The sequence below is a fragment of the Bos javanicus genome, chromosome 20, assembly GCF_032452875.1.
Source record: "Bos javanicus breed banteng chromosome 20, ARS-OSU_banteng_1.0, whole genome shotgun sequence".
Taxonomy (NCBI): domain Eukaryota; kingdom Metazoa; phylum Chordata; class Mammalia; order Artiodactyla; family Bovidae; genus Bos; species Bos javanicus.
Genome location: NC_083887.1, coordinates 13,382,465 through 13,398,731, shown reverse-complemented (window position 1 = coordinate 13,398,731; position 16,267 = coordinate 13,382,465). Strand labels below are relative to the sequence as shown.

General features: G+C 42.0%; 1 protein-coding gene across 4 annotated transcripts in view; it reads left to right on the top strand.

Annotated features, from left to right (window-relative positions):
• Nucleotides 1–6,810: 6,810 nt before the first annotated feature.
• Nucleotides 6,811–16,267, top strand: part of SREK1 (splicing regulatory glutamic acid and lysine rich protein 1) — a 45,114-nt gene continuing 35,657 nt past the window's right edge. For 2 of the 4 annotated variants that reach the window (XM_061393391.1, XM_061393389.1), the window contains exon 1: nt 7,156–7,876. Coding sequence is in view for 2 of the 4 variants with exons in the window: in XM_061393388.1 (XP_061249372.1) it covers nt 6,987–7,147 (161 nt within the window). In the remaining 2 variants the exon portion in view is untranslated. The other 2 variants (XM_061393388.1, XM_061393387.1) reach the window with 2 other exon arrangements.

Here is a 16,267-nt window from a genome sequence, read left to right as displayed (position 1 = left end):
TTACAGCAGGTTTGATATAGGCATCAGTAAATAAAAAGGGATCACTTTCAGAATTTTGAGTTTGAACAGTTTTTCGGACATTCAAGGGGAGATGACTAGAAGGCAGTTACATATACAAATCTTTAGTTAGGGTAGGTGTGATAGTGTGATTTATAATGAGATGCATTTATTTGTTTTCTGGCACAGAGCTCCAAAACCATTGGAATTTCTTAAGTGATGAGAGACATAAAAGTATCTTTTTTTATGTTACTGTGGTGACTTTGAGGAAAGCATCTAGGTAACCTAAAGATAGGGGCTGGTTGCCAGGCAACTCAACCTTAAGATTAGAGGACTGGAACTGTCAGTGCCGGCCCCCAACCCCTTCACTCACCTCTGGGGAGGAGACAGGGGCTAGACCAGTAAATTCAATCAATCATGACTATGTAATGTAGCCTCCATAAACCCCCAAAGCCTCCATAAAAACCCAAAAGAATGATTAACATGTTGCATTCCTTGTACTAAATCCATTTCTAGCAATACTTTACTGACAGCAGAGTGAAGAGCTTTGGGCATTTCATAGTGGAAAATTCTACTTCGATTTTTATTGTTCTGTTAAGTTTTTAAGAAGGACAGCTAGGTCTAAATAGTCAACCAGGGTAAGACTATAACATGGCTGCTCTTAAAATTTGCAAATATTCCTATGAATCCCTGGGGGAATAAATTCTATAAGAATGTTTATTCCTTAAAAGTTTTAATAAATGTATCTTTGATGTTTCCTCCAAAACTTATTGAAATAGGTCAGGAAAAAAATTTTCTTTAATTTGGCTCATTAGAAGACCACATTCTATACTAAAGGCTAAGAAACTGTCTTGCATGTCAGATTTTATTAATATACAGTGGGAACTACAGTGAGCAGAATTCCCTGGGACATAGGATAGATAGCATGATTGAGAAATAAACATATTGTTTTAATTAAAAAAAACCCAAAAAACCTCTATGTTGGTCTTAACAGTCTTCTGTGTATATGTCAGTTCAGTTCAGTCGCTCAGTCATGTCTCACTCTTTGTGACCCCATGGACCGCAGCACGCCAGGCCTCCCTGTCCATCACCAACTCCCAGAGTCCACCCAAACCCATGTCCACTGAGTTGGTGATGCCATCCAACCATCTCATCCTCTGTTGTCCCCTTCTCCTCCTGCCTTCAATCTTTCCCAGCACCAGGGTCTTTTCCAATGAGTCAGCTCTTCGCATGAGGTGGCCAAAGTACTGGAGTTTCAGCTTTAGCATCAGTCCTTCCAATGAACACTCAGGACTGATCTCCTTTAGAATGGACTGGTTGGATCTCCTTGCAGTCCAAGGGACTCTCAAGAGTCTTCTCCAACACCACAGTTCAAAAGCATCAACTCTTCGGTGCTCAGCTTTCTTTATAGTCCAACTCTCACATCCATACATGACTACTGGAAAAAAACCATAGCCTTGATGTAGTTACTTTGAAATTCTTTTGTTATGACCTATTAGGCAACATAACGGCTTCCCCTGGTGACTCAGATGTGAAGAATCTGCCTCTCAGTGCAGGAGATGCGGGTTTGATCACTGTGGGAGGAACCGGCAACCCACTCCAGAATCCCGACCTGGGAAATCCCATGAACAGAGGAACCTGGTGGGCTGCAATCCATAGTTGTAAAAAAGTTGGACACAACTTGGCAACTAAACAACAACAATTAGGCACCTAGCTGAGTATCTGACCAAGAGAAATGTTAAATAAACAATGTGATTTATTCTCCCATGAAAGGGAAACTAGGTGGCTGAGAAACAGGGATTGGGAAAGACAAACTGTATCTTCCCTTTTTGAATACCCACTTAAGCAGCTGTTAACATATACCCTTTCGAGAGATTCACAGATGAATCAGAGGAAGTAATAGCGATACTGTGACCTTTGCCTCTCTAAACTGGTTCACCTAGTTGCTGCCTCAGTAGTCAGTTACACCTCTACAGTTAGGCACGCTGTATTCCTGATTTTGTCATCCCTGCAGAATTTGACCCTTTTTAATCATTCTTTCCTCCCTTCTCTTCATTTTTCCTCATTAGAACTTTTTCTTCCTTTAACTTTTGTGACTGTCCTCCCTTCTAATTTTCCTCCTGGCTTGGTTTTGTTTTTGGCTGTTTGTTGTATTTGTCCTTTTAATGTTACTGGATGCATTTCCCTTGCCTGGCTAACTGTATCTACTTTCAAGTTTAAATCACATACTTGGTAGCTCAGATGGTAAAGAGTCTGCCTGCAACGTGGGAGACCCAGGTTTGATCCCTGGGTCAGGAAGATCCTCTGTAGAAGGAAATGGCAACCCATTCCAGTATTCTTGCTTGGAAAATCCCATGGATGGAGAAGCCTGGCAGGCTACAGTCCATGGGGTCACAAAGAGTCAGACATGACTGGGTGACTTCACTTTTCACTTTTTCACTTTATCTTTGTTCTAGACATTTTCCTTAAATTTCATTTCAGGAACTTGTCCATGATGGATTTCAATATTTTTTTCCCTTCTTCTCTACAAATCTGCTCTTCCTTTTTATTTCTGGTCCTGAACTAGGGTACTATTACATAGTCCCTCAGGCCAGAAACAAATTCCTCCCTCTGCTTTACCATCAGTGGTAGATTACTAAGTCTACTAAATAATGTTTTATAACCTTCTAAACCAGTGGTGCTCAAAAGGGCTTCTTGGATCACTGGCAGCCCCATCACCTGGGAACTTGTTGAAATTAAAATTTTCAGTACCCATCCTCCCACCACATCCGCAGATGTACTAGATCAGAATATCTGGGGATGGAGCCATCAGTCTGTGTGTGTTTTTTTTTTTTAAATATTTATTTATGTTTATTTATCTGGCTGCACAGGGTCTTAGTTGTGGCATGTGGGATCTAGTTCCCCAACCAGGGATCAAACTCAGGGCCCCCAGCATTGAGAGCTCCGAGTCTTAGCCACTGGACCACTGGGGCGAGTCCCCACCAGTCTGTTTTAACGTGCCCTTCAGATGATTTTGATGCACGTGAAAGTCTCAGGACCAGTGTTCTAAACAGGTGGTAGTTAATACTGGGATCCATGGTTGGGCTTAAGGAAGATCAAAAAGCACTTGTAATTGTATCTAAAACCAAGTGTATGTACATATATATTTTTCTGAATCAATGGCTTTCATTTCGTTTATTTTTAAAAGTGTTCAATGACCCCCCAATTTAGAACTGTGCCTTGCTTTCATTACTACCACCACTTATCCTTTGAACCCGTCCCTTTTATCTTTAGTTTCCACCTTTTTCAACATGTCTCCATTTCTCAGGGATGGCAATCACTCTAGGAATCTGACATATTCACGCTTTTGTTCAAACATCTTCAGTGGCTCCCAACAACTAGTGATGAAGTGCCCTCTCAGCATGACAAACAGTATCTTTCAGGAAGGCGTATTCTTTCCTGTGTGTCTCTAGTTATTCTTCAGCCCTTGGACTGCAATACTAAACTCTGAATATTGTGGAGCTCACCTGGCTCTCGTATCTTCCTATTTTGCATGTTCTTAACCTCAGTTTAGAGTCTGTCACTGCTCCTCCCTCCCTCCTTGCCTGGCTAATTCCTACTTGTTCAAGATTAAGTGCAAACAGCATCTCTTCTGGGAAGCCTTCAGTTGGCACTAAGTTTAAGCAGCCTTAGTGTATGCTCCCAATTCTCCTTGTGCTTATCCCTCTGGTAGTAATTCTCAAACATTTTGGTGTTAGGACCCCTTTATACTCTTAAAAATTATTGAAGACCCTAAAAGATTTATGGGGTATCTGTACATATTTATCACATTAGAAATTAAATCTGTAAAATTTAATATTTAAAAACCCATTTAAAAATAATTATAAACCCATTATGTACTTACATAAATGATAAATTTTTTAGCCTGCTCCCAAATGGCTGTGGTGGAGAAGGCAATGGCACCCCACTCCAGTACTCTTGCCTGGAAAATCCCATGGACAGAGAAGCTTGGTAGGCTGCAGTCCATGGGGTCACTAAGAGTCAGACATGACTGAGCGACTTCACTTTCACTTTTCACTTTCATGCATTGGAGAAGGAAATGGCAACCCACTCCAGTGTTCTTGCCTGGAGAATCCCAGGGATGGGGAGCCTGGTGGGCTGCCATCTGTGGCGTCACACAGAGTCGGACACGACTGAAGCGACTTAGCAGCAGCAGTGGCAGCAAATGGCTGTGGAGCTAAATTATGCATTTTTATGGTAAAGTGATATTTTCCAAAAAGAATTTTGAGAAGAGTGGCATTGCTTTACATTTTTCAAAGCTCTTTGATGTCTGGCTTAATAGAAGACAGCTGGATTTCCCTATCTGTTTGTGCATTCAATCTGTGTGATATGTTTTGGTTGAAACATATGAAGAAAATCTGGTCTCACACAGATAAGTCGTTGGAAAAGGGAAAACTATTTTCATTATCTTTCTAGATGATATGAGATATCTCGTTTGATAACTATCCCAAACTGGACATGAGATTGTTTCCTAGAGTGCAATTACAACATGGATAGAATCTGAAACCATATCAATTAACTTGTTGCATTTTGCTACAGTAAAATCCATGGGTCCATCTTCCACTTTGATAACTCTTTTTAATTTTGTAATAGCATGTATTGGTTCTGTTGAAAACTGCTTCATTGAGCTACAGAGATTTTCAAATGGGCAATTATAATCACTATATAATGTGAAAAAACACATTTGTTAATATCACTGGTGTTTTTAGCAGAAAAGTTTAAATACTGGAAAGCTGTCAAGCTCTAGATGGTGGATACAAATTTTTAAAAATTTGCATTTTTGAGTGAAAACTCCAACAATCACACAAGAGCATGTTCTGGAGATGCATGATCCTACTTGGGCATGCAGCAGAAGTACTTCCCAATTCTTCACGTATTAAAAAGAGGTGGGGGACTTCCCTGTTGGTCCAGTGGCTAAGACTCAGGGCTTCCAATGAAGCGGTTAGGTGAGTCTGATTCCTGGTTGAGGAACTAAGATCCTACCTACATGCTGTGCAGTGAGGCCAAAAAAAAAAAAAACTAAATTAAAAAAAAAAGGTTTTATAAAAAAAAAAAGGCGTATGCTAGGGTGAAGATTTAGTAAAATTAATACTTTTTACTACTTTTCCAAAGACAATTACTTATTTATTTTTGGCTGCGCAGAGTCTTCATTACTGCGCGTAGGCTTTCTCGAGTTGTGGCCAACGGGCTATTCTGCAGTTTGGGAGCACACGTTTCACACTGTGGCAGCTTTTCTTGTTGCAGAGCGTGCGCTCTAGGTTGCACAGGCCCAGCAGTTTTGGCGTTAATGCTTTGTTGCCCCACAGCATGTGGAATCTTCCCCCGACCAGGGACCCATGTCCCCTGCATTGGTAGGCGGATTATTAACCACTGCACCACCAGGGAACTCTGTCAAGTTCCTTAAACTAGCTTATTAAAAAAACCCCATATATTGTGTATGCTATGAGTGCAAGGAGAATACAAAATACCACTACAGTGTTAGTGTTAGTCGCTCAGTCGTGTCCGACTCTTCCTGACCCTATGGACTAGAACCCGCCAGACTCCTCTGTCCATGGGGATTTCCAGGCAAGAATATTGGAGTGGGTTGCCATTTCCTCCTCCAGAGGATATTCCCGATCCAGAGATTGAACCCGGGTCTCCTACACAGCAGGCATATTCTTTAACGTCTGAGTCACAGGAAAGTCCTTGAATTCCACTACAGTAAGTCCCCCAGTTAAGAAAAAGTTCCGTTCTAAGAGCATTTAAGTCCGATTTGTTTATAAGTCCAGCAAAGTTATCCTAGGTACCCAACTCATGCAATTGACTATATAGTACTGTACTGTAAGAGGTTTATAATACTTTATGCACAAATAATACATAAAAAAACTAATAAACACACACAAGAAATACAGTACCTTGTAAAGCGTAGTAGTACTGCCAGTATACCTGGCATACAGGGACACTTGGCATCTTTCAAAGTTTGTAACTCAAAAGCTCATACGTAGAGGGACTCACTGTAGTTGTGCAGTTTGACACCACTGCCTTGATTTCTGCTAAGGTGCTGGCTTTACACCATCAGTGCAATTCTCAACAAAGTGAAGAAAATCAAGTCTTCATATTGTAAAAATGCTTTTGACCGTACAGATTCATTGAAAAGGCCCCCAGGACCTTCCAGGTTTTGCGGATGGCATTTTGGGAACAGCTGCCCTATTTTCACATACTACTGTTACTTGTGTCTCGTTAGGTTGCAAAGTCTGTGTGGATCTTCTGTAACTGTCCTTAATGTGTTCGTGTCTGTCTGGTACTTAACACTCAAATATTAATACCTGCGGAATGAGCTAAAAAATGTTACAAACGACAACCGCATAGCCTTCATCATACTGCCTTAATTCCATCTAAATTTACATGTTTCGTAAAATTTTCTGAGTTTTTTTACGAATGGGACGCCGGTCAATTTGTTTTTTTATATAGGTGGGGAGGAGGAGCTGCGTGAATATAATACTGACACGTTATAGTTCAACCAAGTATTTAACTGCGATGCTCGAGAGTCATCCCTTCTTAACAGCTTTGCAGCAGCAGGCCTCTTGACTTCCCAGTCTTAGCTACTATAAAGACCGGAAAGAGGTGGTTCTCTTGTGTCTACAGGAGCACAAGAATTTGATGGAGTCGTAACCAGGGAAACCCTCAATCAAAATCTTGGCGGGGAGAAGTGCAGTAGGACCAACAGCCTTACACACCCGGGAGACCCAGGCTGCAGCCTCGCGAGATCCGCTGGGTTGCCAGGGCGACGCTTCCGGCTGGCGCGCGCAGCCCGGAGAGCAGGGGAGTTGTGAAATGGGCGGCTAGACCTGCCCGTTGCCGTGAATTCGCCCGCGGGAGCGCGCTCGCGGCCGCGCGATCTCCGCTTTCCCGGCTCCGTCGCTGACGCGTTGTAGACGTTGGGGAGGGAGGCAGCGGCAGCGCGGATCAGGATGAACAGCGCCGGCAGCTTCGGCTTGGGCTTAGGCTTCGGCCTCACCCCTACGGCGGTGATTCAGGTGACAAATCTGTCCTCTGCGGTGACGAGCGAGCAGATGCGGACGCTTTTTTCCTTCCTAGGAGAAATCGAGGAGCTGCGGCTCTACCCGCCCGAGTAAGTGCTCGAGCTCGACTGGGGGAGGGGCGCGGGCCCGAGCGAGACCTCGGGAACCCAGGCGTGGGGGAGAGCGCGGACGGGGGCGCGCTGCCCCGTCACGTGACCACCGGGTTTCCCTTGGTGCCCATGTTTGATTGGGGCACCGCGGCCCCAGCCCCCGGCTTCTGTTTTCCTGGTTAGTCGACTTTCGGAGGTTAATCTTTGCACAGAATCCTTACAAAGGACTTAGAGGGGTTGCCTTTTCGTGCCTCCCGGCCAGTGGTCGTCGCCGAGTCCTCGAATTAAGTGCCGGGCTTCCCCCGTTTTTTTCCCTAACTTAAGATGGCCGCAGGTGGGCCCGGAATAGTCCTCATGGCAAGCGCCTGATGGGTTTTTTGCAATGGAAAATCGCGGAGACTGCGCCTGAGAAACTATCCGATTCTTAGGGCCTCAGTGTTGGGCCGTTGTTGCCTACGGCTGATGACAAATAGAATTAGGGTTATAGTTGTTCCTGGGCCTGTGTTCACAAATTTAGCATCTAAAGAGGTTAATCTAACCGAGCCCATCCATGTTGTTAAAGATTCATGTCTGTTCACCCTTTTGGCATCGGATTAAAATTTCCTCCTAGAAGGTCACACTGCCCTGAACCTTTCAGAAAAAACAGTAATCTGTGCAGGATTATTCCTGCTGTATACTTCTAGAAATCCAGATTTGGGATGGCATTCTCTGTTATCAGACACTTCCCAGGTAGTGTACTTTGAAGTAAGATTTCCCTTGTACGGTAGTATCAGCTCACAAAATTTGTAAGAGGTTTCAGGGTTGTTTATTTTCTTACGGGCATAAACTTTTAAAAACTAGTGTCCAGAATATGAAAATTTATCAGTGTTTTGTTCATTTCATCAAAATCGTTTGAAGAAAGGGATAGTAGTTGCCTAAGATTTCTGTTATTAAAAAAATTGTGTTTGATTTTTGGGGGTATTTCATAGTGATGAATGTAGATCTATTTTCCTTTAGTTTTCTCTCTCTCTATACCGCATTGCTACTGCATAGATAGTGATAAAAGTTGGTGTTGGATTTTTAAATTTTACTTAAGTTTTTCTTCTCATTTTTGTTTCAAAGTATTTCATGCATACAGAAATGCTGAAAGAATAACTCCCATGTTCCCTTCATCTGTATTTATAGTTAGCCACAGATTTCTGTCTCCCTCTCCCCACCTCTACATACACATCCCTTGACAATTCACTCCTCAACAATTAAATGTGAATCTCTTATGTATATGTCCTACTTTACCACAGTGCTGTTAATGTATCCAAGAAATACTTGACAATATATAACATCTAAATTTTTTCAGTTAGTGTGACGCCTTTTCTCCATTTTCTTTTTCTGATTTAGAAATAATCAGAGATCACTCTGTACGTTTGATTATTTTCTTTAATCTAGAACTAAAGAAATCTTTAGGATTACTCCCCCTCTGCCCCCTCACGCCGGTTTTTTTCCCCAGTCATCTTTTTAAAAGTTTTTCATGACATTGATATTTTGTCTTGTAGTTTGTGTTGTAAAATGATTCATCTTGGCTATATAAATTGTTTCCACATGAATAGATTCAGTAATAACAGTTTTGCCAAAAATAGTTCATAAGTGGGTGCACATACATCTGTATTGACTCCTCATCACATATATAGCTTTGGTTAGCTTATATAACTTCTGAAAGTGCTTTAAGCTTTCTCTTCATTTAGACACTCAGAACATTTCTGAATAATTGAGAACTGTTTGGAGGGTTGCTGTATTCTGAACGAATTGGCATCAAATAGTAAAATATTTTGTACATAAACCTTTGTAAACTAACCTTGCTTTCAAGGTTGTGATAATGTGTCTTATGGGCAGAAGAAATACATCACAGAATATTCTTCATTGAGAACATAACACCACTCACATGGTTGAAAAATGCGTTTGGGTGGCAATATGCTGCCAGTTATCTGACATTTAGTAAAATGGGCTATTTTTTGAAATCAGATGTTAGTTGCTTGGAGTTTAAAAGTGTAAGAGAATAAAAAAGCTGGTTACTTAAACAGTGCATTGAAACAGAATTACTGTGTCACCAGCTGTAATGCATTTTGCAGAATTGTAGCATAAATGTAATACACCTAGGCCAGGCAAAATCTTTGACCAGTTATTCTATATTTGCAGTTCCCCTATTCCTGTTTTTCACAAGTATTAACATGCTTTTCTAGTGGTGTGTTTTCTGTTTGCTCTGTAGTTAAGTTGTCATAAGCTGGTCCTTACATTCTGTTTGCAAATTTGGGCTGAAATGTATAAATATGCAATAGTAGTAGGTATTTTGAAGACAATTCTTTTTTCAGTGTTGTGGAAATGGTATTTTATGATTAATCTTTGAAAGCTGAGTAGAAATTGATTTGTTTTAAATTTGGAACTGTATTTCTTTAATAGAATGTGAGAATAGTTTCTCATTTACATTTTAAGGATGCAATTGCTAATATGAAAATTCAGGTTTTAAATTAAATTTTCTTTTTTTGGCATGAGGCCGTAATTCAATTTCTGTTTAAACATTTAAGAATTGGAGTAGACATTCATTGTAAATATTAAAAATTGTTATTTGTGCTGCTATATGACAAATATCCAGACTTTTAATTTTAGTACAATTTAGTACTGTTTAGTACAAATGAATCTCATACATCTTGAAAACCTATTTACAATGGTAAGAAATTTTTGTCTTTTTTTCAGTAAGCTGTTTATAGAGGTATAATGTGTAGAAAAGTGCATGGGTAAGGGTATACAGCTTGATGAATGTTCACAAAGTGAACAGATCCAGCACGTGGATAGGATTCTCTGCGCCCTAGAAGTTCTCCTGTGCCCCCTCAAGTGCACAATACCTATAGGGTAACCTAGTCTCATTTCTGCCATCAACCCCGTGTTGATTTTTTTTTTTTTGGCTTGTGGGTTTTCTTCACTTCTCTGGTCTTCAAAAGCATTGATAAGGTAAAAGCTGTCAAATAGCTAAAAGTATAACCTGTATCGGAGAAGGCAATGGCACCCCACTCCAGTGCTCTTGCTTGGAAAATCCCATGGACGGAGGAGCCTGGTAGGCTGCAATCCATGGGGTCGATAAGAGTCGGACACTACTGAGCGACTTCCGTTTCACTTTTCACTTTCATACATTGGAGAAGGAAATGGCAACGCACTCCAGTGTTCTTGCCTGGAGAATCCCAGGGACGGGAAGCCTGGTGGGCTGCCGTCTATGGGGTCACACAGAGTCGGACACAACTGAAGTGACTTAGCATAGCATAGCATAGCATAACCTGTATAGTCACATTATGAAAAATTCAGACAATGGAACACTGCCAGTGACCCTAGGGCCCTGTCAAAGCCTTTCTCCATTTCCAAGTGTTTTCCTTCAGTCGTTTTTATATACATTTATCTTAATATGAATGAGTTGAGTGAAAGTCGCTCAGTCTTGTCCGACTCTTTGTGACCCCATGAACTATACAGTCCCAGTCCATGGAATTCTCCAGGCCAGAATACTGGAGTGGGTAGCCGTTCTCTTTGCCAGGGGATCTTCACAATCCAGGGATCAAACCCAGGTTTCCTGCATTGCAGGCGGATTCTTTACCAGATGAGCCACCAGGGAAACCCAAGAAGACTGGAGTGGGTAGCCTATCCCTTCTCCAGCAGATCTTCCTGACCTAGGAATTGAACTGGGGTCTCTTGAATTGCAGGCGGATTCTTTACCAACTGAGCTATTGGGGAATCCCTTATCTTAATCTACTGTAGTCAAAAGAATATATACACTGTTCCTGTCAACTTTTTCTACTCAGTAAGCATTTTTCATATTGCTGTGTTTTATTTATTGTAATAATATTTAAAGTCTCAAGTGTGTATGTGTGTGTTTGAAATTCTGTCATTGGGTTTTAGCTAGAAGTATTTGAAAATGTGTATTTTTGATTGTCCACTGTGATTGGAGGGCCTCTGGCATTTAGTGGGTGTCAGTAAATCATAAGGAAGTCTTATAGAAAGGACAATTGAGCCATCCATAGTATCACTGGAGACCTGTTGAGAAATTGTTAAGCTAAGCCAAGTCACTTCAGTCGTGTCCGACTCTGTGCGGCCCCGTAGACGGCAGCCCACCAGGCTCCCTCGTCCCTGGGATTCTCCAGGCAAGAACACTGGAGTGGGTTGCCATTTCCTTCTCCAGTGCATGGAAGTGAAAAGTGAAAGTGAAGTCGCTCAGTCGTGTCTGGCTCTTAGCGACCCCATGGACTGCAGCCCACCAGGCTCCTCCATCATGGGATTTTCCAGGCAAGAGTAGTGGAGTGGGGTGCCATTGCCTTCTCCAAGAAATTGTTATGTATCAGTTAATATTTTCATACATAGAACTACATACTTTGTCCATGCTTTGCATTATATCTTTTTTGATAGATTCTCAGAGGATGTCTAGAAATATAATAAAGTGTTGGAAAATCATAGTGTTACCACATTGAGTATTTTTTTAAAGATTGTACAGTGCTGTCACCATGTTTAGTGGAAAATTAGATAACCAGTTATGTGTGTGCATGCTTAGTTGTGTCTGAATCTTTGCCATCCTGTGGACTGTTTCCCCACCTCTGTCCGTGAAATTTTCCAGGCAAGAATACTGGAATGTGTTGCCATTTCCTATTCCAGGGGCTATTCTTGACTCAGGGATTGAACCTGAGTCTGCTATGGCTCCTGCATTGGCAAGCAGATTTTTTTACCGCTGCGCCACCTGGGAAGCCCAGATAACCAGTTAGGATCCAAGAAATTTAACTGATGCTCAAAAACTTGGTTCTGTGATTTGTGCATTAAACTCTCAGTGAAAAATTCTAATTTTTTTTTTTTGAAAAGTAATTGTAGAAGGTTTTTATTTAAAAAAATGATTTAACAAATGAGGTCAATATAAAATCTGCTATATTTGAGTACTGTTACTTTCTTTAGAGAAACATGTTTAGACCAATAACATATTTAACCCCTTTTAAAAATTAAAACTGTAGGTCAGGATTGCATTTGAAATGATAATCATATTTAATTTTTAAAAAAGTAAACCTTATTTAACAGCATAGATACACTAGAGAGAAAAATCTAAACATAAGATTTGGAAATCTGCTGCTGCTACTGCTGCTAAGTTGCTTCAGTCGTGTCTGACTCTCTGCGACCCCATAGACGGCAGCCCACCAGGCTCCGCTGTCCCTGGGATTCTCCAGATAAGAACACTGGAGTGGGGTGCCATTTCCTTCTCCAATGCATGAAAGTGAAGTCGCTCAGTCATGTCTGACTCTTTGCGTGACCCCATGGACTGCAGCCCACCAGGCTCGTCCGTCCATGGGATTTTTCCAGGCAAGAGTACTGGAGTGGGGTGCCATTGCCTTCTCCGTTTGGAAATATATTCATTTATAAATATACATACAAAGTTGTTTGCTGAGATATTTGTATTTAGGCCTGCCACTGTATCGTTTTTGGCTTCCCAGGTGGCTCAGTGGGTAAAGAATCTGCCTGCAATGCAGGTGACACAGAAGACTCAGGTTCGTTCTCTGGGGTTGGGAAGATCCGTGGAGGAGTGCATGGCAACCCACTCCAGTATTCTTGCTTGGAGAATCCCATGGACAGAGGAGGCTGGTGAGCTATGGTCCATAGGGTCACAGAGTCAGACATGACCCAGATGATTGAGCATGTACACACACTGTATCTTTTTAGCTTATAATATTCAAAATAAAGGAATGTTACTACTTCTGAAAAGCTTCTATGTTTACATTTTTATAAAGTAGATACTGTGTTGATTTTACTCTCCATTTAAGGAAGGTAATTGGAGATGGTGAAGAAAATTGCTTTTAGCACTAGGATCCATTCTTTTATGGTAATGCTGTTCAGAACAGACTGGCATCTTTTTACCAGGTTTTGGGCTTCTGAAATCTCCATAGCATATGGTTTATTAACCAGTCCCACATTTCTTACTCCTGTGGGTGTTTTAAATTTGAAATGATGTGTTTCAAGCGGGGTATTTGGAATTGTTTGCAGTTTACAACAGTGATGATTCAGATTTCCATTCTTTTACAGAAGGATCTGTCAATTTAGGAAATAGTTTCATTGGTAGCTTGTTAGTTTCTTCAAGTGCTAAAAGAGTTTATACTTGTTGCAATTGCTAGGGCCTTCATAGCTCCTTGTAATCATAGATTTGTTTTGGGGGGCGGGGGAGGGGGGGGTGGCACGCTGCCAAGGACAGAAGGTGTTACTAATCTAGCTCAGGAAGAGACATTGTTAAAAAGATGGTTTCCCTAAGTAGTACAATACAGACTAGGCCTCCTGGAAACTGGGACTGGGAGCCAGGAAGGTATCAGCACCCAAGGCCACCATCTGCTTATTCCTGTCAGGATTTATTGTCAGCTTGGTTGTTTCTCTGTATCTGCTCAGTTTCTCTGCAGACCTGCACTCACTCATCTGGCATCTGGCCCAAACCCTCACTCTACATGACTTTTCAGCCCAAGAGAGAGAATGTGATTGTTCAAGTTCATTTGGTCAGGCCTCCCGAATTATAGGTTTTGGGTTAGCTGGTGAAATGGGCCCTTGTGCCGTGTCACTAATCAGTTGTGTCTTAAAGCTTGCTAGGTCTGTTCGGGGTTTCACATAAGGGAACTGCTGAAAATATATAGGATGTCTTGGTAGCACATGTAAGAGGGTACTTAGTTACTTTGATTTTTTAAAATGACTTTCCAGAAGACTTTGAAACTTGAGCCTTGAAGAAAAGTGGAAGGGGAGTAAGAGCATATCATAGCCAAGTGAGACAGCAGGCTCAAAGGCGGCTCTGTTGGCGCAGAATGTGTCCTGGGGACGGCAAGTGTTTTTATGCCTGGATTTTTAAAATGATGAGGCAAGAAAAGAAGGATGGCTCTGAGGAAATTGAAGCATGACATGAAAAAATTTAGGGTTTAGAAAGATTATTTTAATAGCTTTTGTGGAAGATTGTTAAATAAAGAGTTGTGATTGGAGGCAGTGTGATTGGTTAGTAATCCCAGTGAGAAATGATAAGGATTTGAATGAAGGCATTGATAATGAGAATATTGAAAGAATTTGTTGTTTTGTCCCTCAGATGTGTCTGACTCTTTGCAACCCCATGGGCTGCAGCACGACAGGCTTCCCTGTCCTTGACTGTCTCCCAGAGTTTGCTCAGATTCATGTCTGTTGAGTCTGTGATTCCACCCAACCATCTCATCCTGTCGCCCCCCTTTGCCTCCTGCCCTCTATCTTTCCCAGTGTCAGGGTCTTTTCCAGTGAGTCGGCTCTTCACATCGGGTGGCCAAAGGATTGGAACTTCAGCATCAGTCCTTCCAAAGAATATTCAGAGTTAATTTCTTTTAGGATTAACTGGTTTGATCTCCTTGCTGTCCAGAGGACTCTCAAGTGTCTTCTCCAGCACCACAGTTCGAGAGCATCAATTCTTCGGCGCTCAGCCTTCCTTGTGTTCCAACTCTCACATCCGTACACAACTGCTGGAAAAAAACCATAGTTTTGACTAGACGAATGTTTGTCGGCAAAGTGATGTCTCTACTTTTTGATATGCTGTCTAGGTTTGTCATAGCTTTTGTCCACAGTGATTTTGGAGTCCAAGAAAATAGTCTCACTGTTTCCATTGTGTCCCCATGTATCTGCCAGAAAGTGATGGGACTGGAAGCCATGATCGTAGTTTTTGGAGTGTTGAGTTTTAAGAATTAATGTGACAAATATTTGGGAGGCCATTTTCATAGGATATGAAGACCAGTTGGATGAAAAAGAAGGACGAAGGATCAAGGATGGAAACCCATAAATCTCAGTAGTTTAATAAAAACAAGATCATTTTTTATACTAAATTGATGGGGTTGGTGATGAAGCTGATGTATCAGCCACCCATCTCTTTGATGTTGCTGGTCACTGTGGCAGAGGGACAGAACAGAGCAGTGACCCTTAAAGCTCCTGAATAGGAATACATTTCAGTTCTGCTCATATTTAATTGACCAAATTGCACAGCCATACCTAACTTCAAGGAAAAAAAGAAATAGAATTTTATTATGTAGCCAGAAGGAAATTTGGAAATATTTGGTGAACAGTACTAATGATGGTCACATTAGTAACTCCCAGATTTCTGACTTAGGTGATGTGGTAGTATCCTTAACTGAGATATGAATTAGGACAAAGTGCTGGATTGGTATAGAGGAAGGTGATGAATTTAAGAATAAGTTCAGTGGTGGGCCCTGTGACCATCACCATGCAGTATTCCAGCAGGCACTTAGATATAGGAGTTTAGAGCTCTTAGAAAGGCCTGAATTAGTGATCTTGTAATACCCAGGTGAGTGAAGTCTGGACGCAAGATGTATTTGTTGTTGCGGTTTAGTCGCTAAGTCACGTCTGACTCTTCTGTGACCTCATGGACTGTAGCCCAGCATGTTCCTCTGCCCATGGGATTTCACAGGCAAAAATACTGGAGTAGGTTGTCATTTCCTTCTCCAGGTATCTTCCCAACCCAGGGATGCAACCCACATCTCCTGCTTTGGCAGGCAGGGTTTTTTCACTGCACCGCCAGGGAAGCCCACAGATTGTTTATCATCTCATGACAAATACATACAGTGCTTCACTTATGTGTTGAGTAGGGGGAGGTTGAAAGGATTGGCTTGAAGCTTGAATTGGATGGCTTTAGGCAGGAAAGACGGAGAAGGCAATGGCACCCCACTCCAGTACTCTTGCCTGGCAAATCCCATGGATGGAGGAGCCTGGTAGGCTGCACTCCATGGGGTCGCTAAGAGTCGGACACGACTGAGCGACTTCACTTTCACTTTTCACTTTCGTGCTTTGGAGAAGGAAATGGCAACCCACTCCAGTGTTCTTGCCTGGAGAATCCCAGGGACGGGGGAGCCTGGTAGGCTGCAGTCCATGGGGTCGCACAGTCGGACATGACTGAGCGACTTCACTTTCACGCATTGGAGAAGGAAATGGCAACTCACTCCAGTGTTCTTGCCTGGGGAATCCCAGGGACAGGGGAGTCTGGTGGGCTGCCGTCTCTGGGGTTGCACAGAGTCAGACACGACTGAAGCGACTTAAGCATTAGCAGCAGCAGCAGGCAGGAAAGAACTTAATTCAGTT